Source organism: Numida meleagris, chromosome 9 (genome assembly GCF_002078875.1).
Source record: "Numida meleagris isolate 19003 breed g44 Domestic line chromosome 9, NumMel1.0, whole genome shotgun sequence".
Classification (NCBI taxonomy): Eukaryota; Metazoa; Chordata; class Aves; order Galliformes; family Numididae; genus Numida; species Numida meleagris.
This window is the reverse complement of record NC_034417.1, coordinates 59,009-79,680: the sequence shown is the minus strand read 5'-3', so window position 1 is coordinate 79,680 and position 20,672 is coordinate 59,009. Positions and strand designations below refer to the sequence as shown.

General features: G+C 54.9%; 2 protein-coding genes across 5 annotated transcripts in view; both read left to right on the top strand.

Moving 5' to 3' along the window:
• Positions 1-16,284, top strand: part of SHF (Src homology 2 domain containing F) — a 24,972-nt gene extending 8,688 nt beyond the window's left edge. For 2 of the 4 annotated variants that reach the window (XM_021407447.1, XM_021407444.1), the window contains exons 2-7: positions 3,496-3,625; positions 4,533-4,751; positions 6,140-6,277; positions 8,670-8,841; positions 9,092-9,211; positions 12,140-16,284. In XM_021407447.1, the coding sequence (XP_021263122.1) occupies positions 3,562-3,625; positions 4,533-4,751; positions 6,140-6,277; positions 8,670-8,841; positions 9,092-9,211; positions 12,140-12,326 (900 nt within the window). In that variant the 5' untranslated portion in view covers positions 3,496-3,561 and the 3' untranslated portion in view covers positions 12,327-16,284. Of the gene's footprint in view, positions 17-3,495; positions 3,626-4,532; positions 4,752-6,139; positions 6,278-8,669; positions 8,842-9,091; positions 9,212-12,139 lie in introns of all 4 variants that reach the window. The other 2 variants (XM_021407446.1, XM_021407445.1) reach the window with 2 other exon arrangements.
• Positions 20,269-20,672, top strand: part of LOC110403781 (mitotic-spindle organizing protein 2B-like) — a 9,210-nt gene continuing 8,806 nt past the window's right edge. Inside the window, exons 1-2 of the mRNA XM_021407483.1 lie at positions 20,269-20,438; positions 20,524-20,660. Coding sequence (XP_021263158.1) covers positions 20,308-20,438; positions 20,524-20,660 — 268 coding nt within the window. The 5' untranslated portion in view covers positions 20,269-20,307. The remainder of the gene's footprint in view (positions 20,439-20,523; positions 20,661-20,672) is intronic.

Sequence of the window (20,672 nt, the reverse complement as noted above, 5' to 3'; positions counted from 1 at the left end):
CGAGCCGCCGCAGGAGGTGAGTGCCGCAGCGGGACCCGAGGGCTGCCGGCCGCCCGGGGCGGCGCGTCTCCGACGGGCTCCCCGCGCTTCCCAGCGCTGGGCTCTCCGCAGAGGCGAACCGCGGAGCTCGCGACGTTTCCCGAGGGCCGGGCCGCTCTCCCCGGGCCTCCTTTCCCGCAGCGCGGTGAGCCTGCCGGGGCCTGCCCGGCCCGTGCTTGCCGCTTTGTTGGGAAGCTGCCGTGCCTCTTTGTCTGCCGCCTCTGAGCTGCCCTCCCTTCGAGCTGGGGATGGAGAGGAGGCGAGAGCGGTCCCCGGGCTGGTGGCACAGAGACGCTGCCAGGAACAAACCCGCGGCACCGTGCGAGAGTCCAAAGGGGAACATGCAAATAAAGGCAGGAGGGCTCACGGGCGCCCGGCAGTGCTGCAAGATGGGGCCTGCCGGGCGAACTCCTTGCAGATCGGCCTGATGAAGGAGGGAGTTGTTGATACAACAGTCGCAGGCTTGAGCTTGGCGTCACCTGGCGTGCCGAGGAAATGCGCGCCGAGCAAAACTCACTTGGGGAATGCTGGATGCAGGTGAACAACTTGTCGCTGGTGGATCTCGGGAACTTGCTCTTAGCGCATAACTGCTGCCGGAAGGTTTGCAGCGGAGCCCGTTCAGCCGTGATCCCGTGAGCTCCCTGCAGAGGTGCAGGCGTTCGGTTTGTTGGGGCCTCCTGGTGGCAGGGGGACACGCGGTGCTGCAGCCCGGGGACTGGGCTGTACCCGTTGGAGTGCAGTAAGAAGCTGGAAGGTGCAGTGAAGAGCCAAGGGCTTGGAGGTGGCTGGGAAGCCCAGGTAACAGCACGGGTCCAGAGAATGCCCTTCATCATCACCAAAGCAGGCAGTGGTGAGGTTATCTCCAGATCTCTCACCTTGATGAGGAGGAGGTTTCTAATTTTTTAGGGATCTGATGATGGACAAATTTAGTGCTCCAAGGGCTAGGTGGGCTGGAGATAAGCCCGTTAAAGCCGTTTCCCTGGAGGAGCGGAGGAGCATCCACCACAGGGAGCCCTTTTGCTGGGTTTGGGCACCCTTTCCAGCTCCTGTATGCTGGGCTGAGTGGTGGGAGGGTTCCCTGCTTGTAGCCTGGGTGGGTTGCTTGCTGTGTCCTGGGCTGTGGCCCAGGAGAACTGAGGGTGGTTGCTGGAAGCTTGCTCATGCTTGCAATGCCTGTATCAGGTTGTCCTGGAGCACGTGGCGCTGGGTGAATCGTCACGTCTTTGTGCAGTCTGTGGGATGGGTGGCATCCTGTGATGACGTGCTTAGGGCGCGCTCTGCAGCAGCTCCTGTTGCATTATAAAAGTGTGATGGGAGCGGCGGGGACCAGCACAGGTCCTCCTCTCTCCGCTTGGTCCCTGTGGTCCATCCTCCACACCTCGAGGAAGGGACAGACCCTTGAGATGCCTCTTCCATCACATGAGGGACAGTGTTGCCAGGATTTCCCTCGTTGCACACAGGACAGATCCAGACTGTCCTTAGGGACTCCCTCGTGGCACCACCATGCCTGAGCCCAGGTGGCACCTGCCTCGTCCTTGGCCACTGTGCGATCTCCTCTTTGGGCTGTCCCAATGGGGACAAGAGACCACCACACGGGCATGTGTCGCTCTGGGTTTGCCAGCATGCTTCGGGCCAGCCCTGAGATGCGAGGCTCTTGATGCGAAGCCTTTGCTGGGAGCACAGGGTCAGCACTGCGGTGTGTGGGAACGGCTGGCCAGGAAGCTTCTGGGCGTATGTCTTTCCTGTGAGAGCCTCTGAACTGAGTCATCCTGCGAGATGCTGTGCTGTCTGCCCCGGGCTCCCCGCACCTCCCGTGCCTTGGGTGCAGCCGTGTCCGGCTCCTGGGGCAGGGAACTGGGCCCTTCTCCTACAGCTGATGTTTGTTTTGCTTTTGGGTTTGGCTTTGGTGCCTGCCAAAAGCTGAGCTGGGGGATGATCCCCTTGGGAAAAAGGTCCCAGGAGTGAAATTAGGGAATGGTTGCACCCAAAGGAGAGGATGAACTGAGTGAAGTTAGAACTCAAGTGGCTCCAGTGTAAGTTGCTGCATGCGGAGGAGCCTCTGAGCTGCTGTGCTGGTGCCCCGTCTCGTCCGAGGCTGCTCTGTGTTTATGGGGTGGGAGAGGGAGGCTCTGGGAGCAGTGCCAACAGCAAGCCAGGTGTCAGGCTATCTAGTAAAACACATCTAGGAAATGGGGTTTGTGGCAGGCTATAATGCAGGCGGGTTTGGCATAGGATTGAGCAGGCAACCCCTTCCTGACCCTGCTGCTGTTGCAGAGCTGGAGAGCTTGTTGCAGCGGGTGTGGGAGTGCTGGGCATGGTGCCTCTGGTGGCACAGAACCTCCCAGGGACTGCAGGCAGCTGAGCAGCTGCACATCCCCGATGACTGGTGGGGTTTGCTCTGAGGGTGACGCTCTGCTGGCTGTGGGAGAGCTGCTCCTGAGTGAGCAGGAGCTGCCTGGTGAGCCCTGGAGGGAGATGGGTGATGGACAAAGCACTGAGGAGCCGCAGAGGTGTTTACAGCTCCAGTTCTTGTCCCCTATTCCTGCTGTGTTTTCTTGCTCCAGGCTATTGTCACTTTTCACAGGAAGGAGGAAAGAGGTGTTTTGTTTTAAACCCATTAACTGATGAACAGCCCAGCTCTGTGGCACTGGCTGTGCTGGGGTGGCAGGGTGTACCCGTGAGGAGAAACCTCAAGCTTGTTGTGTTTTCCCTATGAAATCATACCCAGGAGGCTCCTGGTCCTGTTTCCAGCTAACTCCTGATTGTATGGGGGGGATCCCCTCCTGCGTCACTTGGGATGTGTGGGGATGCTGCAGAGGCCTGGGAGGGAAGAGAGGAAGATGCAGGCTGCTTGTAGCCCTTTTTGCTAAGAAATGTCTACAGATGTGCCTGCAGGAGCCCTGACAAATAATCAGTGAGCTTCCAGTTTCACCAGTGCCTGCCAGTGCCCCTGTTCTGGGACTCAGGCTCAACTTAGGAAACATGGCCAAGCTGAGAGCCCTGCTTTTGGAAAGAACCTTGCTGGGGCATCTGTGTAGGTGCCAGCGGCTTTGCTGGTGCCAGGCTGATGCTAACGGAGGAGGCTGGGCTGCCTTCTGCTCTGCTTGGCTCCAGCCCAGCTTCTGGGACAAAGGCTGGAGTGTTTCCACTGCTGAGAGCCTCATGCGGGTGCCTAGAAAGCCACGGGCTGCCAGCACCTGCTCTGCAGGACTGCAAAGCCTGCTTGGAATCTTTCTCCAAAAGGAGATACAAAAGGGACAAGTGGAGTGGCAGCAACTCAGGGCTCCTGCTGCCAGATCTTGGAGGCTCATCTGTCTCCATGGGGCTCAGGGTCCCAGCTGCTCTGAGTGCTCCTCATGGTGAGGTGGTGACATTTCAAGGGGGCTTCAGCTGGTCCCTAGCCCTCTGGAAAGGCAGGGAATGGCCTAACCTTTCTCCTGCCCATCCCTTTTCCAGCTGGCTGTCCTGGAGGACTATGCAGACCCCTTTGATGCTGCGCACGTGGCTAGTAGCCAGACAGGGATGGAGAAGGTGGCAGAGAACGATGGGTATATGGAACCGTACGAAGCCCAGAAGATGATGGCTGGTAAGGTGGAAAGCTCTGTGCGAAGGCACTCTTTGCACTCTTCCCTTCCCTGCTGCTCTGTGAATCTGGTGCCTGCTGCTCTGTTCCTTGCAGCTTATGCTGGCACCAGGTCTCCCAGAGGTGGCCAACAAATCCAGATGGATGGCTGCGGAGGTGCACAGCTGCTTTGCAGCCAAATTGTCACAGATTTACGTGTATGATGGATTGACCACAGACAGAGCACTTGCAAAGGCTACATGAGTATTTAAGGCCCCTCAGTATTTTTTCTTGTGGCACTGCCCATGAGGCTGAGCCAGGAGAGACATGACATTCGATGCATCTGGCATAAAGCAAAATGGATGTGGAAGCTATGTAATTTGGTTATGGCTGGTGCAGAGCGTGCCGTTGTCTGCAGCAGCAGAGTCCCCCGTGGTCTTGTTTATGGCTTGAAAGCAGGCGAGGTGAGAGCACGTGCTCCCAGAGGCATTGCTCTGACTGCTGCAGTGCACACAGGGCTGCATGCTCCAGGCTCTGGCTCTGCTTTCCTGTCCTGTGGTTTTCCTGGAGCAAGGGGTTTCTGTAAAGTTCACGCAGCTCTTGAAGGACATAGCTGCTTTCTTGGAAAAATCAGCAAGTGACAGAGAGTCTTGTTGTGTCTGTGGAGAGACTTTTGTTCTGCTCAAGGGAAGGGCATTTAGTTAAACACTGCACCGTGGGGAGAGCAGGCATCCTGATGCTGGGAACCGTTCAGGACCCTGCTGCCAAGCAGCTGCGCTTCTTGTGACAGGCACTTGCTGGAGGCTTGGGATCCTCTCCATCACTGACGCTCCCCACCCTACATCACCCTGAGGTGGAACCAAACCCTTTCATCTGGCTTTGGGGACCATGACCAAGTGAGAAGCTCACAATCTGTTCCATTTTCTGCTAGAGATCCGCCAGAAAGGCTTACGGGAGGCTCCATCCCGGCCACTTCACCTCTATGACACTCCCTACGAGCCCATCTCTGGGGGGCTGGATGCGGACACTGACCGCCCCACCTGCCCCAGGCCCAGGGAATCCCGGCTGCCCGAGGACGATGAACGGCCGCCAGAGGAGTATGACCAGCCCTGGGAGTGGAAGAAGGAGAGGATCTCCAAAGCCTTTGCAGGTGAGCCAGGATGGAGGCAGCCTGAGTTTTGGGAAGCACTTACTGATGCCGTATAGTGTTTTGCAGTGGGGAGACTGGGATTGTGGTGTCAGTCTCTGCATTTCTGTGTCTCAGGGAGTGATGTTTCGCTTGCGCAGTGGCTGTTTCTCTTCAGCAGGGCTTGTGGCAGCCAGGCTGGGTGGGCTGGTGATGGAGCTGCCTTTGCAGCCTGTCCAGTGCAATCTCTGACTGCCTGATTGATAAGCATCTCCAATGCCAGCTGACTCCTGTCTCCCACTCCAAGTTACAGGGCTAGGGCTCCATCCTTGGCTCAGGAAGAGCTCTCCTTCCTTGGGACTTCTTTTTGCAGGAATGAGAGCTGCGCTGTCCCTGGCAGGCTTTGGCCAGGCAAACGTCCATCCCCCTGACCTATTTATCTGTGCTGTGGGATCGATTGTGTTTGTGTTTGTTAATGAGGAAATCCATGCTGTGCATTAGTGCTGGCTCCACTGCCAGCACTGGCTAATTGCCACCCTCTTATCTAGGATGCATTTGAATTGCAGCAGTGTGTGTCTGTGCTGCTGCCGGTGTGCACAAGGCATGAGCCTGTGATGGCAGTGGAGAGGCATGGAGATTGGGGCTCAGGAGTGATTCATCTGTTTGGTGAATGTGATGCTGTGGTGTCCAGTTGTCCTTGTGGGTGGCTGGGATTTGGGTCCTGACATGGCTGGCTGTGGGACTGGTGTCTGCAGCATCCTGTTCTGAGGATTCACTTGGACTGGGTTTGTGCTGAGGTATCTGTGCAGGGAATTTGCTCAATACCCCTGGGTGGAGGAGGTACATTCACGCGTCTGGCTCATGCATGGGTGTTGCCAGGGGCACTCCAGGTTGGCTCTGAGTCTGGAGGGAATTCATGCATGGCAAAGCCAGTCGCGGTGCCGTGGCTCACGGAGCATCTCAGGAGCATCCTGAGATGCTGGAATCTCCCTGCTGGTCCCCGCACTGAGACACAGTGGTACTGGCACAAGGCTAATCCACCGCAAGCCACGTCTGCGCCCCCTCCCCTGCTGCTGCAGGCTGCCTGCGGCCCCCTCGTCATTGACTGCTTGTCCCCCAGCAACCTGGCTGTCACCAGGAGCTCTGCTGGTTGTGGATCCCCCTGTCTGGGCACCCAACACCCTTTCCCCCCTTCCACTCCTCTTCCTTCCATCACCTTCCCCAGCTCCATCTCTGCTGATGGTGGCCTGTTGGTCCCCTTGGCCAGCACAGGGCTCCTGGGAATTCAGTTTTTACCCTTTCAGCTGCTGTTCTTCTCACGGTGTATGGTGTTGCTGACGGGTTTTTTTTAAGCCTTCTCTTTCTCTCTTTCTCTCTCTTCCTACCCCTCCCTCACCCCTCCTTGTATCCAGTTGAAATCAAGGTCATTAAAGACCTGCCGTGGCCGCCGCCGGTGGGACAGCTCGACAGTGGCGAAACCCCCCCGGACGGTGAGGCCGGTGTCTCTGTCCCCCCACAGCATGGCCCGCAGAGCTACGAAGACGCCAATGGTGGGTGTCGCATGACGGCAGGGGTCCAGGGGGGCCGTGGCCGATGCCTGCTGGGATGCTGCTGGCTCCATGCCACACACCACAGGTCCCCTTCCCCCTCTTCCTTCTCTTCCTCCTCCTCTTCCTCCCTGGCTTGCCTGACCTGGGCAGGACGCAGATGTTTGTTCTTGCCTCTTCCACGTCTGCAGTTACATGATACCGTTGTGCCCGTGGTGGTCGAGCTGCACCAGGGGATTTTTCAGTGGCAGAGTTAATACTGGCTGTTTTGTTCCCTCCTCTTTGCCTCCAAATTCCCAGCGTTTGATGGCCGCTTTTACCTTTTCTTTTTGAGCATTTAGTTAATGTTTTCTCATGACTCTTAATACACAGGTCCCTAATGGGCATGGTACCAGCTAATTCAGGTCCCACCACTGAAAATTGGGGTTATTTTTTCCCCAAGTGCACCACTTTGTCATTTAGCACCTCTCTGTCTCATCTGCTGTTTTCCTGCCTTGCTGTTTGGTGGCAGGAGATCCCTCTGGATTCCCAGCTCTCGCTTTTGCTATCCTGAAGAGCTCCATCTCTCAGGCACGCTCTGTCATCTCGGATTTGCCTTGCTGCAGAGCCCTTTTTGTGCATGCTGCGAGTCAGAGCCCCTGCTAATTCCTCCGTGGACTCTGCTGGTTGTTTCACTTACAGAAGCCAATGACTGCAGCTTCTCTTTTGACCCATTATTAATTTTTTAAGGACCTTGCTCTGTAGTAAGGGTTTTTACTGAGCATCATGTAAAGGGCTTCTGTCAGAACCCACCCAGGCTGTCTGGGATGGGCTGGCCTTGCTCACATGAGACCAGTCTGTGAGACGTGACTTTGCAGCATGACATGTCCACCCGTGCGTCACTAACGCTGTTCCTGATGGATGCTGCGACCTGCCAGGTTCAGACATCTGATTTCCTTATCTGCAATTACCTAGGTCCCTGCAGAGCTTTGTATAGACCGCTGCTGGCTCCCCACAAGGTTGTGCATGATGGCCGATGTTGCTGTGCATGGCAGGGACACCCCGCAGCATTGTGGATGTCCCTGCGCTGCCCCATGTGCCCTCTTGGTGAGGCCATAAGCGGAGCTTATCCCAGAAAGAGAAAGGCCTAATGGAAAACTTCCTGCTTCTCTTTGTACGACAAATGCAGGTGTCACACAGAATTAATTTGTTTGCTGCACAGCCTCCTCTTTTCCCCGTCATTTGTTATCCCTGCAGTCACTCTGAAGACATCAGTTTGTCGTTTTTCCTGGCTTTAGCAACACAAACGCTCATTTTTATTTTGACTTGCTTTGTTGTGTTAAGTTTATCTCGACGGAGCTTTGTGTTATTTTCTACTGTCCCTGTATGGGGTGACTTGAACTTCTTGAAGGATGCCTTCTCCATCCTGGGGCCTTGTTTTTAATATCCTGTTTAATCATGTGCATGCGTCTGCTGCTGTCTGACAGATGCTGTGTACTTCTTCTGAGTCTCTAATGTGATGACTTTGTGCTGCTAGCAAATGCTTCAGCCTTCTGATTGTCTAACTTCTTAATGATTGCCCCAATTTTTTAAGGTGATGAGTTGAAATTGAAGCCTGGCTGTTACAGGCAAGGGTGAGCCTGTGTAAAAGCTGAACCTCTGCAGAGGCATGGCTTGGGCGCCTTGTCCCCCAACTCCTCCTGGATGAATTTAAGCTGTGGTGGTTGCAGAGGGCTGACTAACAGGGAATCTGCTCATCCAGAGGGCCGGGTCTGTGCACCCACACGTGGGGCAGCTGTGCTCTGCAGCGGCAGCCACCGGCAGCTCTGCCAATCGATAAGTAATTTGAGCGAGGGGGCTCACTTGGCAGGGGAGCAATAATGAACTCTCTGGAGGAGGGAGAAACAATATTATTAATACTGAAATCATCTTGCACGGAAATAACATTCAGTGGGAGGCTGGGTCCCCAGGGCACGTCTTGGTTAATCCCTCTCCTCCTTCTTCCTTCAACTCCATCTTCCTCACTCCTCTTTTCTTCTTTTCAAGATTGGAGAGCCTCTCAGTACTAATTCTCTTGATGGAGATGCCTAATTGTATGCCGCAACCACCGAATCTTGTTACATTAGCAACACACGTAAGCTCTCTGAGCTTATGAAAACTCCTTGGAAAATATTTCCAGGGACTGGGGCATGGTGGGAACCCCAGTCTGCACTGAGTCCCGGGGGTGGATGCTGCGGGGAGCTGCCCTGCGCTGTCCTCGCTTAGAGCATGGAGAAGGGGCAGTGAGAGGGGACGCAGTGTAATGTGGCATGGCTCTGGCTGTCTCTGTAGCCTCCCTCTGCATGGGGAGCACTGGGTTTGTTTGCTGTCCATCAGCCTGTCCCTGCCACTGCTGTGATGTTTGTCTGTCTTGCAGGGCCATCAGAGGGGCTGGGCTATGGCCGCACCTCACCCTGCAGGGAGGAGAAAGCCAGGGCTGCCCTCAGGCACGGTACCAGCAGCATCAGGAGTACCAAGATGCTGAGCACGGAGCCTGGACCCTTCCTTGGGGAGAGGATTGACCCTGCACTGCCCCTAGAGAGTCAGTGGTGAGTTCCATCTGCTCCAGGCGGCTCTTCTGTATCCCTGTCGCTGTCTTCTTGCCCTCGCTTTCTTCCCTGGCACCATGTTTCTTCCACCTGCTGCTCGTCCCCACTGCACTCCTTAGGCTCCTCCTGTCCCCTGGCATCCTCTGCCACCCACATCCTTTACCTCCAGCATGGAGACTGGCATCACTGCTGCCGTGAGGCTCTGTGCTGCTTAGAGCATGCATGTAGCCAGTCCCTCTCCTCCCCGCAGCTGGTACCACGGGGCCATCAGCCGGACAGATGCAGAGACGCTGCTGAGGCTCTGCAAGGAGGCCAGCTACTTGGTGCGCAACAGCGAAACCAGCAAGAACGACTTCTCCCTCTCCTTGAAGTGAGTGAGCCTGTGCAACCTGGGGAGCTGCAGCTGGGGCTGCGCTGCACTGTGCCTGCAGCAGAGGTGATACCGTGTGTGTACTGCCAGTTCTGTGGGGGCTTGGAACACAGCGCTCCACGGGGCTGCTCAGAGACAACAGCGGGGTTCTGGAATACGAGATCTGCATTTCTCTGTGGGGTGGCACAGGCTTTTGACGTTTGGTTTGGTGTCTGGCAGAAGTGTCTCTTGGGAAGACGTGCAGAGCTAGAGGCACGCTGCTTTCCCCTTGGCAGTGCTCATAATCCCTCAGACGGATAAAATGATGTGCCCTATTACTCATTTGAATGTGTGTGATTACAGCTTCCAGCTCTGGCTTATTGCTGCCCCTTTTTGTAGCTGAATTTCATGAGAAAATAAAGTCTGTACAATCCTGTTATTTATGGAAATGTACCCATCCCTTCTTCCCCAGCCCTCTTAACCACTGAAGCCATTCCTCAGCAGCGTGGTAGAGAGGGCATTGCTCTCCTTTGGCTTCTTAGCAGGGAAGCCTCACCCCCACAGCATGGCTGGGTTTCTGCTTGGGTCTGCGGGGGGATCTTTGCACCTTCTCCAGATTTTCCACCTTCTCTGAGAGCTGAAGCTGCATGAAGCATTGAGGTACATGTGCAGAGCTCCTTGCCGAGCTCCTTGGGGAGTCTCGGGGCAGTCTGAACCCACAAAAACAAAGCTGCTTCTGCCCTGAAGATGATGATGGATTAGCAAATACTTCCTCGCCCTCCTGCAGGACTAGTACATTAGCTCTCTTCCTGGCACACAGGAAAAAAATATTTATTGAGCACTTCAGTCATCTCTGCCTCACAACAGCTCAGGTATCCCTACTCTTTTCTCAATATACTTTAAGTTTTCTCAGTGGTCTCTGTACCTGAATTGCTCCCTGGCAGATTCAGCCTCCCCCATTTATTTCCCAGTGCCACAGTTGTGAATTAGATTGCTTCATCTCTCTCTCTCTCTCTCTCTTTTTTTTTTTTAACATTTTATTGCTGCCTTCAGCACCAAATTGGGGCAGATGTTTAGCTGAAAAAAAAACTTTCTTCCTTCTGTGCTTGTAGCTGATCAGACAGCAAGCCTCTTGCAAGAGCTCCTCGCTTTCATTTCTTTGTCAAAATTTTTACTGATGCTTGAGTTTTCTCAGTAACATATCCTTGCCTTGGGGCATGAGCTCTTCTGAAGCAACAGCTTCTGCTGATCAGCGAGTTGTGTTGGAGGCCGTGAGATGTCCTCTCAGCCTCCAGTGAGCCAATACATGTGTCTAAGAGGTGGCACTGGGGTTGGTGGGACTTCCTTCCTCTCCATCGTAGCTCCCCCCCACGTCAGTTGGAAAGCACTGATACTGCATATTTCCCCATTTTCATTGCTTCCCTACAAGCCAGTCATCTGTTTGGATTTTTTTTCTCTGAGCCTCGTGGCAAGAATGGCCAAGTCCCGTTCTCAAATGGCATGTGGGGGTGGGATGTACCCTCGCAGTGGCATGCTTCTTCCCACAGGAGGCTGCATCCCATCCAAGAGCTGCTCAGGCTATGCCCAAGATCTTTGCTTGCGGAGAGCACGCAGCCTCAGGAACGTGATTTTTTAGTCTGTTGCCTTTCTCTATAGAGCCTTTTCAAGGAAGATCCCTTGGGATGCTTTTTTATATAGCTGTAAGCTGCTTGCCTGCATCCATCTCTCTTTCTCTCTTTTTTTTTTTTTTTTTTTGGGACTCTTTTTCTTGAGGAAGGAGGAGCAGCTGAGGAGATGGTCTGAAAACTGAGCTCTGGTGCTGACCCCCAGTCCTTTTGTGCTGCCTTAAAGGAAAATGTGCACTAAAGAGAGCAGCAGGAGCCTGCCAGGAAGCTGGGAGGTTTAACCCTGCTGTGACCACTTTGGCTGGGCTGACCAGCCAGAGTGCTGTGGGCAGGATTGTGCTGCATTAACTGCTCAGAGGATGAGTCACTGTCAGCTTGTTCCTTCCTGGGGGTGGCTGAGGCTGTGATGTGGAGGCTGGAGGCTGTAAGTGCCTGTCGCGTGGTGCAGAGGTCGCAGCAGCCGCTGGCTGTGAGTCTGCTGGGTTTTCAGAGTGCTCCCTTAGGCAGCTTCAGTCTTGGTCACATCCCTGAGCTTGCAACATAAACCCAGGGAGCAACTGGGGCAAAACCCGCCTCACTGTGGACCTTGTGTAGCAGCTCTCCTCCTGCTCTGGATCCAGCACTAATCCTGCACTTGAGCACTGTGTGTGCTCCCAGATAGCCGTTTCCCAGCAGGGCTGGCTCCCTGCTTCTCAGCTCCTAAATGGATTGCAAACCCATTCTGGTAATGCAGCCTCTCTGTCCATTAAGGGCACTGTCTCCAGCTGGGGGGATGGGACCGGCCTGCACCGTGCTGCATACGGCTCAGCATTGCTGATGAGGTCCTGTCTGCTTTTAAGTCATCAATATTTTGCCGTAATGTGCATTCCAGACGCTGCAGACAGGCTGTGGCTCTCCTCGGAGACGCAAATTAATAGCAACAGGGCCATTAGCCCGTCACTTGGAATCAGCACTCGTGGCAGTATCTGCCTGCGCAGCCGCGTGTGGCTCGGTGCCTGTGCTGTGCCAGGAAATAGCCTCACTATGCTGAGTGGGTTTTATGGGGCCTGCAGTGGTAGTGCAGGGAGGGGGGCACGAGCCCGCATGTGGCTGGTCCCAGCCTGAAGGAGAAAATCTTGCTTTGCTGCGGTGAGGCTGGGGATGCACTGGCCCAACTTCTCCTGGCATGGCTGCTGTGTGAACTGGGGTGGCTGTAAAAGGGGCTTCATCCCCACTGGGCTGAGAGCTGCAGGACTGGAGGGAGATACGAGCAGGGCCATGGCTGCAGGGGTGGGGGTCTGGGGCCTGCTGTCCCCTCTAACCCTGCCTCTCTCTCTCCTTGCAGGAGCAGCCAGGGATTCATGCACATGAAACTATCCCGGACCCAGGAGAACAAGTACGTGCTGGGTCAGCACAGCCCGCCCTTTGACAGTGTGCCAGAGATCATTCATCATTACGCCAGCCGCAAGCTGCCCATCAAGGGGGCTGAGCACATGTCCTTGCTTTACCCAGTGGCTATCCGCACCCTATAGCTCTTGCCATGCACAAGCTGGGCTCGAGGCTGTGCGGACCTGAAGCTGGCCCGTCTGCAGGGCCGAGCACTGCTGTAGCGAGGATGGGCTCCGGACCAGCAAGCTGGGCACGGATGGCGCTATCAGGGACTGTGGCAGCCAGACCCCTTGTCATGCTCCCTCCTGGGGTTCCCATGTGCCAGTGTGCCTGCTGGGATGGTGACAGGGAGAAGGAGCTGAGTGGGAGCAGCTGCTTGCTGCCCTCGCCCCCTTGGGAAGCAAGGACTGGAACTGGGGCCTCAGAGAGGACATGGGGGGGGCAAGATGCAGGAAAGGGGGGAGAAAGCATCCTGGGATGTCTCCTGAGGGTGCCTGTCTCTGTCCGTGTCCTGCGTGACAGAGAGGACATCCCAGTGCCTGCCAGTGACGAGGCCGGTGCTGTCACAGAGTGTGAGCGAGGCACAGAGGCGGCAGGCTGCTGGGGCTTCCACCCACGAGGGTGCTTGGTGCTCCTCGCCATCGTTTGCCAAATGTACATAGTAACCAGTCAGAGCCACGCATGCAGCACCACTGCCTAATAAAGCAGCGCACCTTCTGCTCTGTGGGAACTCTGTGCCCTTCCCCCAGAAGCTAGGTGGGGGGCTGGTACGGCAAAACTCTGCTAAACAGCAGGGAGGGGATTTTATTAAGCAAAATCACTTATTTTTTCTCTCCCACATACAGAGACCTGAGTGGTTCAGCACAGTCATCAGTGACACAGGGGACAAAAGACAGCTTTAATGTGCTGTGTCTTTGAGACCCTTTGTGGACAGCATTAAGCTGGGTTTGCCTGTTAAGCCTGGTGGAGGGGGATGCTCTTGAGGCTCTTTGGCTTGTTTTGCTTCACCTCTTGTAAATCGTAGGCAAAATCACATCAAAATGAATTTCACAGGTTTGTCCTCTTTCCCTGGATGTGTAGTGGCTCTAGCCCTGTTCTTTGTCTTCCAGACACCTTGTCTCTGGGGCAGATTGTTTCTTCTCTTCCTATCGCTGAAATTATAGGCTCCCAGGACAGAGCTGGTCCTGCTGCTTTGCTGGGAGGATGGAGATGGTCTATGGCACCATGGGGACTTTGTGTAGGCTCTGAGGTTTTCTACTCTCAATTTATGGCTGAGGGATTGCTGCCCCAATGGCCTGTCATGGCTTTGGGCTGCTGTGGGGACCATCGTGCACAGGCAGCATGCTGCATGGAGCCTGCAGAAGCTGCGGTACTTTGTTCCCTGATGTTCAGCCACCACCACTCCTTAAAAGGCTGCTGTTTGAGCTCCTCTCAGACACTCGGTGTCTCCTTACAGCTGTGTTTGGCTGCTGGCAGCCCCGGCTGCCTCTCCCCAGCCCAGGGAGACCCCTTGTCCAGTGGGGATGGAGCAACTCTGGCTGGAGGGTTTTATCTCCTTTTACTGCTTCTGCGAGTGCCAGAGCACACAAAAAGGGTTGGAGGTGCAGGAATACATCTGCAGAGATGCGCTTAGATACCCTTGCTGCACTGAAAAGGCTTTAACAGGCTCTTGCTTTGTCTTGTTACTGCCTTCCCAGTGACTGGCAAGTAAAGCAGAGGCCACTTGAATCCATGCAGCCAAGGAAGAGAAGCAGAGGAGAGCCTCACCACGTATCCTGGGTTGTTTTTCTCCCTCAAGAAATAGTTGCAAAGAGCAAAGTGGCTGGCAGCTGCCTGTACCAGCAAGATTGTGTCCTGACAGTGAAATCCCATCCACGCAGCCTGGCTGCATATTAAGTGTCCCTGCCAAGCAGAGCTACTGGAGCTGGTTTAAAGACGGACAAGGTGTGACTAGGCTGATGTTTGGTGGATACTCATAGGCATGTAGCTCCTGGCACTCCCCTACTCTCATTTGCCCTTTGCCCTGGGGTTTTGGCTCTTGCTTCAGAAGTCCTGATTGTGGTGGAGGATTTTGCCTGTGTTGTTTGGCCTGATGAGCTGGAGGGAGATGCTCAGGATGGAGTGATGCTCAGCTTCCCCAAGCCAGCCTGGTCAGGGGTTAGACCTGAGCTTCTCAAATCAAGCAGATCCATGCAGGTCCTGCACATCATTTAGGGATTCCCGCAGAAAGTTTATTGCTCTGAGCATGGCTCTGGGTCTGGAGTACTGTTGCATTCTCTCCTTGGGATCCTCAAGGGCTTCCCAGAAAATTTAGGTGGATTGAATCTCTCTTCAAATGGTACTTCACTGCTGTGTTTGCTCTCCTGTGAATGAAGTGAGTGTTGTTGAGAAATAGTAGAAGGGCAGCTGTGTAACAGGGCTAGAGAGGTGACGGGATCCCCATTCATGAGTGAGCTCAACCCCAGGATGGACAAAGACCCGAGCAGCCTGATGTGGCTTTGAGATTAACCCCACTGAGAGCATGAAGGTGGTCAAGAGACCTTTCTTTGTAGCAATTCCCAACACACGTGTTGTCCCGGCAATCCCCCACACCCCCCAGCTCCCTCTGTTCTCCATGCCTCCTCCCTGTCAGTGAAACAGCTCTGCCATTCATCGCCTGATCTCTAGTTCCTTGCTAATCCCTCCATAATTGCCAAGCTGCTTTAGCATGCTGCAGGCCGTGACAATGAAGGAAAGAAGTTTGTTTTGTAATTGGATTAGTGCTGCTGGGAGCGTGCTCTTGCACAGGTCAGGTCGGAGCTGCAAGGCCCTGGAGCCCCATGCTGCTGTGCCTGGTTGTGGGCTAGCTTGGGGCTGCACTCACTCCTGCACAGGACTTTGCTGGCCAAATGACATAGTGTTGCAGGAGGAAGGCATCCCAGAGGGGCGAAGAGCTGATTCAAGTCCGAGTTTGAGCCCGCCTTCCTTGGAAACAAGGATGTTTGCTGAAACTCGGTTACTGCCTACGATGTCCCTTGCCTGCTAGGAATGAAGCACTTTGGTTAGGGTAAGGCCTGATGTGGGCTTCATCACCCTTCCCAGCATGAGCCCTCAGTGCTCCTAAACACCAATAGCTGATCCTTGTGGGGTTGGGTAAAACCTGTGTAGGCGGTTGTACATCATCAGTGCCCCCTCCCGTCCCCTCTGGCCTGCAAAAGTCCTGTTAAACCCAAGCCTAGTGATTAGTTTAAACCCCAGCCCTACCAGTGATGCCTGAGCCGCTTGGATGTTTCTGAGAACAGTGCCCTGTGTCCTGTCTCCAGCCACAACAATCTCCAGTGTTGCAGGAGAAGGATCAAATAACCCAAAACCTCAGCTGCCAAAGTTTATAGCAAAGTGGAGAAATTTGTTCCTGATCCCCGCAGGCTACCAGCAAAATGTGCAGTGTAGCACATATGTTGTGTACACATGGCATGCACATGGCGTGGCTGAATGCCTCCTTTCAAATCTTGAGAGGAGACCAATGTGTTTGACACAAGGAGCAGCTTCAGCTCCTGACTCAGAGACCACCTTTGCTCGCTTCCTTTGGTGTACTTCCCCAGCATCATCTCAAAGCTGTTACTTGCTCCTGGTGCCCTCTTTGAAAATTGTCCCAAAACATCTGTGCTCGTATGCCTCCACCTAATTTTCAGTCTACGCTTGTGACGACTTCTCTCCTTTGCACAGTTTTGGAGGGATGTCTCTAAAGCAGCGTGCTTGGGCAGATCTTTTCGGTGAGATCTTCCCAGTGCCTTGCTACTGATGCAGCTGTGTCTCTCTTGAAAACTCAGCCTCGCTGTCATCCCTGAACTGTTTGCTGTTGGTATTCATGGGGTCACTCTGATACCAGAGGTGGAGAAAAAGTCCTAGAAATACCTCTTTGCTCAGAGACACCCTTGTTAATACAAACCATCATTTACTTGATTAGCTGGTTCCTCCGCTGTAACCATACCCACCACTCCCATCATTGGAAACTGGTTCCTGTTTCTCTAACCAGCCTAAATGTGCTGCATAATCTTGTCTAAGAAGTTACTTATGAGAGAAAATCATTAAATTAAACTGACAGAATGTACCTGTGATAAATTGTTTCCATTTGCCTTCCTGTCTTGAAGCTGGATTTCCTTCAAAACCTGCTCAGAGCCTCAGAAGAGCATGAAAGCCTGTATGTTTGAATCTCCTTTCCCTTTTCTGGGAGGCGCGTTAGCTGAATTTGCTTGCTGTTTAAGCTCATGTCACGTTATCCTAAATCTGGTCCTTTTTTCACAGTGAGATGACCTTGCTCCTTTCCTCCTTTATCTCATGCAGTACCTCCGGGTTGACCCTCATCTCATGCACTGGATGTGTGTCCTCACCTGGTCTTTGTGTCTGGGACGCTCTCCCTCATGCCCTGCACAGCCTGGTGACCCACACAGCTACAAGCCTTTCATTTCCAAGATAAAAGTATGCATGTTGAATTTTTCTCCATTAAATGGCAGTGCACAGCAAGCCCTGCTTTGTGCCGGCGTGGGACCAACGGCTCTCTGCACATGCACGTCCTCTCTTGCTGTTTGTGTTTGGGGTAGGCTTGCTGTGCAGATATGGTGCACTGTGATTTACTGCCTGTATGCAGCATTACAGCCTCTCTGCGCATGCACAGCATGTCATGATTTACTGCAGGCATTAATGGTTACCTCTGCACATTCGCAGCTCGTCTGGTTTTATGCCTGTGCTCAGTGCAGTCTCTCTGACAGTGCACAGCGTGGCCCAGTTTACATGGTAGGCTCTTCCACCTCTTTGCCTGACTCGCTGCTCGCACGTGCCTCTGCCTCTCTCCAAGGGGCACAGTCTGCCCAATTGGCCACTTGTGCACAAGGCCGTTACTGCGTGTGCAGCGGGTGGGCACTCCGTGTGGTGCAGCACGGCCTCTGTATGCTCATGACAGCCTGATCTATTGCACTTGTGTTAGCGGCAGGTCCCGGTTTCTAATGAAATCCTGTGCAGTCCCCGCGCAGGCATGGTGTTTTCTGCATGTGTGCATGCACTGTCATTGTGTTCTGACATCTGAGCACCCCCTCGTGCCTAATTTATGGTACGGACTGCAGGCTCTGTGCTGCATGGAATTCCATTTTCTTTCTACACATTGGGGCTGTCTGACCCTCCTCTGCCCGTGGCCATCTGCTCTGCCCCTTGAAACTGTGCCTCACAAGGGCTGAGATGCAGCCTTACACCACCACCCTGGGCTCCCCTGGCTGATGGCCTGCTCTGGAAACTATGGGCTGCAAAGGTGTTACAGTCCTGTCTCTGGAGAGCAACAATACGCGGTGTCCTGTGAATATTGTTTAACCAGAGCTCCAGGTGCCATCTGGATTGCAGTGCCAGAAACTGAAGTCTTTCCAGAGGATACTAACGGGCTGACAATGACTACAGGCTTTCTGGCTTGGGAGAGCAAAAGGGGAAAAGTGTCCTATCAGAGCAAATAGAAATGCTTCAGAGGGCAGAAGGGGCCATGCACATGTTCAGCAACGTTGACTGCTGTCACTTGAAGACTTTGCAGAATGTGCCCATTGGGCTCACACCAGGGAAAGTGAGGAAGGTGTGACTCCTGTCTATGGTGTACAACTGCCTGTGAAGGAAGCACGGGAGAGTCAGGGTCTCCTATCACTTGCTCTGGGAAGGTTTGTACCCCTGGTTGTGATACTGGTGGCCAGCATGTGCAGAGAGCTGCCTGCTGGAGGGGAGCTGGTGGGTGGGTGAGGAGGGGAGGAGCTGTGTCTCCTGCAATTTGTTGTAGGGAATGTGGATTCTGGTTTTATTCCTGAAAGCTGTACATCATACATCAGAGCAAGCAAGAGACTAAGCGCAGGGATGTCACACGATCTCCTCAGTGCAGACCCCAAAGTGCCCCACTTAAGCTGAAGATCTCTCCAAAATCCATCGACCAGGGCTACTTCAGGCTTTGCAGCTGTGTCCCTGCCTGCCCACAGACTGTATGGTAATTCACACTGGCAGTTGCTGCTCCTGCTATCAGTGCTATGATAATTGTCCCCGCTGGGCTGGTCCCGCTCAGGGCCATTAGCAGCAAGATCCTTTTATCAAAATACGTCTCATTCCTGTCTTGGCAGCTACAGTAAATGTCTGTTACCAAGGCTGAACGCCTGTAAGGGCACCGGGTCAGGTCACCCTGTAGTGGGGGCTGATTTTGACATGTTTGCGGGGTTCTTTGCATGTGGAGTGCCCTGCCTCCAGCTCTGCCATCCATTTGGCAGTGCAGCTGCTATGCCTGCGGTCTCTGCTGTGCGGAGAGTGGAGCAGGTGATCCCTCCCTGATGGCAGAGGCGATGCTGATTTCCATTTAGATAGGAGAATTTCAATCTCAGCTTGATGTCGCCTTGCAACTCAAGACACAAATTTCTAATTTGCTTCATTGCGTGAAGCCAGATGCTCTCTGCTGGCTTGGGAACTGAGGCACATTAAAGGTGCCATATCCTAGCACAAGAGGACAGACAGTGGCTGTTTATCCTTTTTTAGCTCCCTGGGGCAGCTTGCACACGTGGCTGCATGGCTCCTGCCATGCACTGACATCCGCTGCCCTGCCTAGGGCCTGAAGCACCTCCCCCACCTCTCAGCCCCCCCGACCTCACCCTTGCCCAGAGTCAGGGTGGAGTGTCACAGCCTCATGGGGATGACTGCAGGCACTGGGTTGGAGTCTTGGGGCAGGTGCTTACCAGCAATGGAGGATGCCTTCAGGAAGGCTTTCGGTGACCAATGGCTCAATGTCCAGAGACTGGTGACAAGTGGTGTCCCTCAGCAGTCAGTCCTGGGACTGATGCTGTTTAGTATCTTTCTCAGTGATGTTGACAGTGGGATCGAGTTCACCCTCAGCAGTTTGTGGATAACACCAAGATGTGTGGTGTGGTGACAGGCGCAAGGGACGGGATGCCATCCAGAGGGACCCAGACAGGCTGAGCAGTGGGCCCAGGAGAACTTCATGAGGTCCAACAAAGCCAAGTGCAAGGTCTGTACCTGGGTTGAGGCAACCCCCCACTACCAATAGAAGCTGGGGGATGAAAGGACGGAGCACAGCCCTGATGAAAAGGACCTGGGGGTAGTTGGGGATGGCAGCTGGACATGAGGCAGCAGTGCATCCTCGTAGACCAGGAAGCCAACTGTATCCTGGGCTGCATCTAAAGCAGTGTGGCCAGCAGAGAGAAGGAGGTGATCCCGCCCCTCTCCGCTGTGCTGTGAGACCTCACCTGGAGTGCTGCATCCAGATGTGGAGTCCTCAGTACAGGAGAGACATGGACCTGTTGGAGTGAGTCCAGAGGAGGGACACAAAAATGATCCAAGGGATGGAACACTTCTATGAGGACAGGCTAAGAGCTGGGACTGTGCAGCCCACAGAGGAGAAGGCTGCGAGGTGACCTCAGAGTGGCCTGTCAGCATCTAAAGGGACTGTAGGAAAGAAGGGGACAGACTCTTCAGCAGGGTGAAGAGTCTGTTGTGATAGGATGAGGGAAAATGGTTTCAAACTAAAAGAAGGCAGATTTAGGTTGGATATAAGACATTTTTTACACTGAGGGCGGTGAGGCACTGCACAGGTTGCCCAGAGAGGCGGTGGTGCCCCGTCCCTGCAGACACCAAGGTCAGGCTGGGAGGCTCCTAGCACCTGATGGAGCTGTGGGTGTCCCTGTTCATTGCAGGGAGTTGGATCAGATGGCGTTTAAGGGTCCCTTCCTACTCAAACGATCCTGTGGTTCTATGGTTTTATTAAAGGAAGGTGCTGCTCAGGAGAGAGGCGGCACCTTCCGTTGAGGGGAGATGACGTTCAGGAGAAGGCGGCATGCCAGCTCAGAGCCCGCTGCAAGGGAGACCAAAGGGAATTCCAAAGTCTCAGAAACGTTCCAGTTCTCCACGAGCAGGGAACGAAGGAAACTCGGCGCGCAAACCACCTCCGGGAGCCGCAAGTAACCGCGGGCTGAGGCGCGGCTGCCGCCTGCTGGCTGCGGAGGGGACGGGCCGGGGCCAGGCGCTGAAGGGGCGGGGCCTCACGTGAGGGGCGGGGCCAGGCGAGGAGGAGGCGGGGCCTCAGGAGCTGGCGCGCGGGTCGGGCGGCAGCGCGGGGCGGCCATGTCGGGCGCGGCGCTGGGGAAGGCGGCGGTGGCGGCGCGGCCGCGGCGGAAGGTGCTGAGCGCGGAGGAGGCGGAGCTGTTCGAGCTGGCGCAGGCGGCGGGCAGCGGGCTGGACCCGGAGGTGTTCAAGTGAGCGGCGGCGCGGGGAGAGGGCGGAGCGGGGAGCGAATGAGCCCCCGGGCCCCGCGCTGATCCCGCCTCCCGCCTCCCGCAGGGTGCTGCTGGACCTGCTGCGTATGAACGTGGCGCCGCTCGCCGTCTTCCAGGTGCTGAAGTCCATGTGCGCGGGGCAGCGGCTGCCGGCGGGCCCCGAGAGCGCTCCCCCCGCCGCGCCGCCCGCCGACAGCCGAGGTAGGGGCCGGG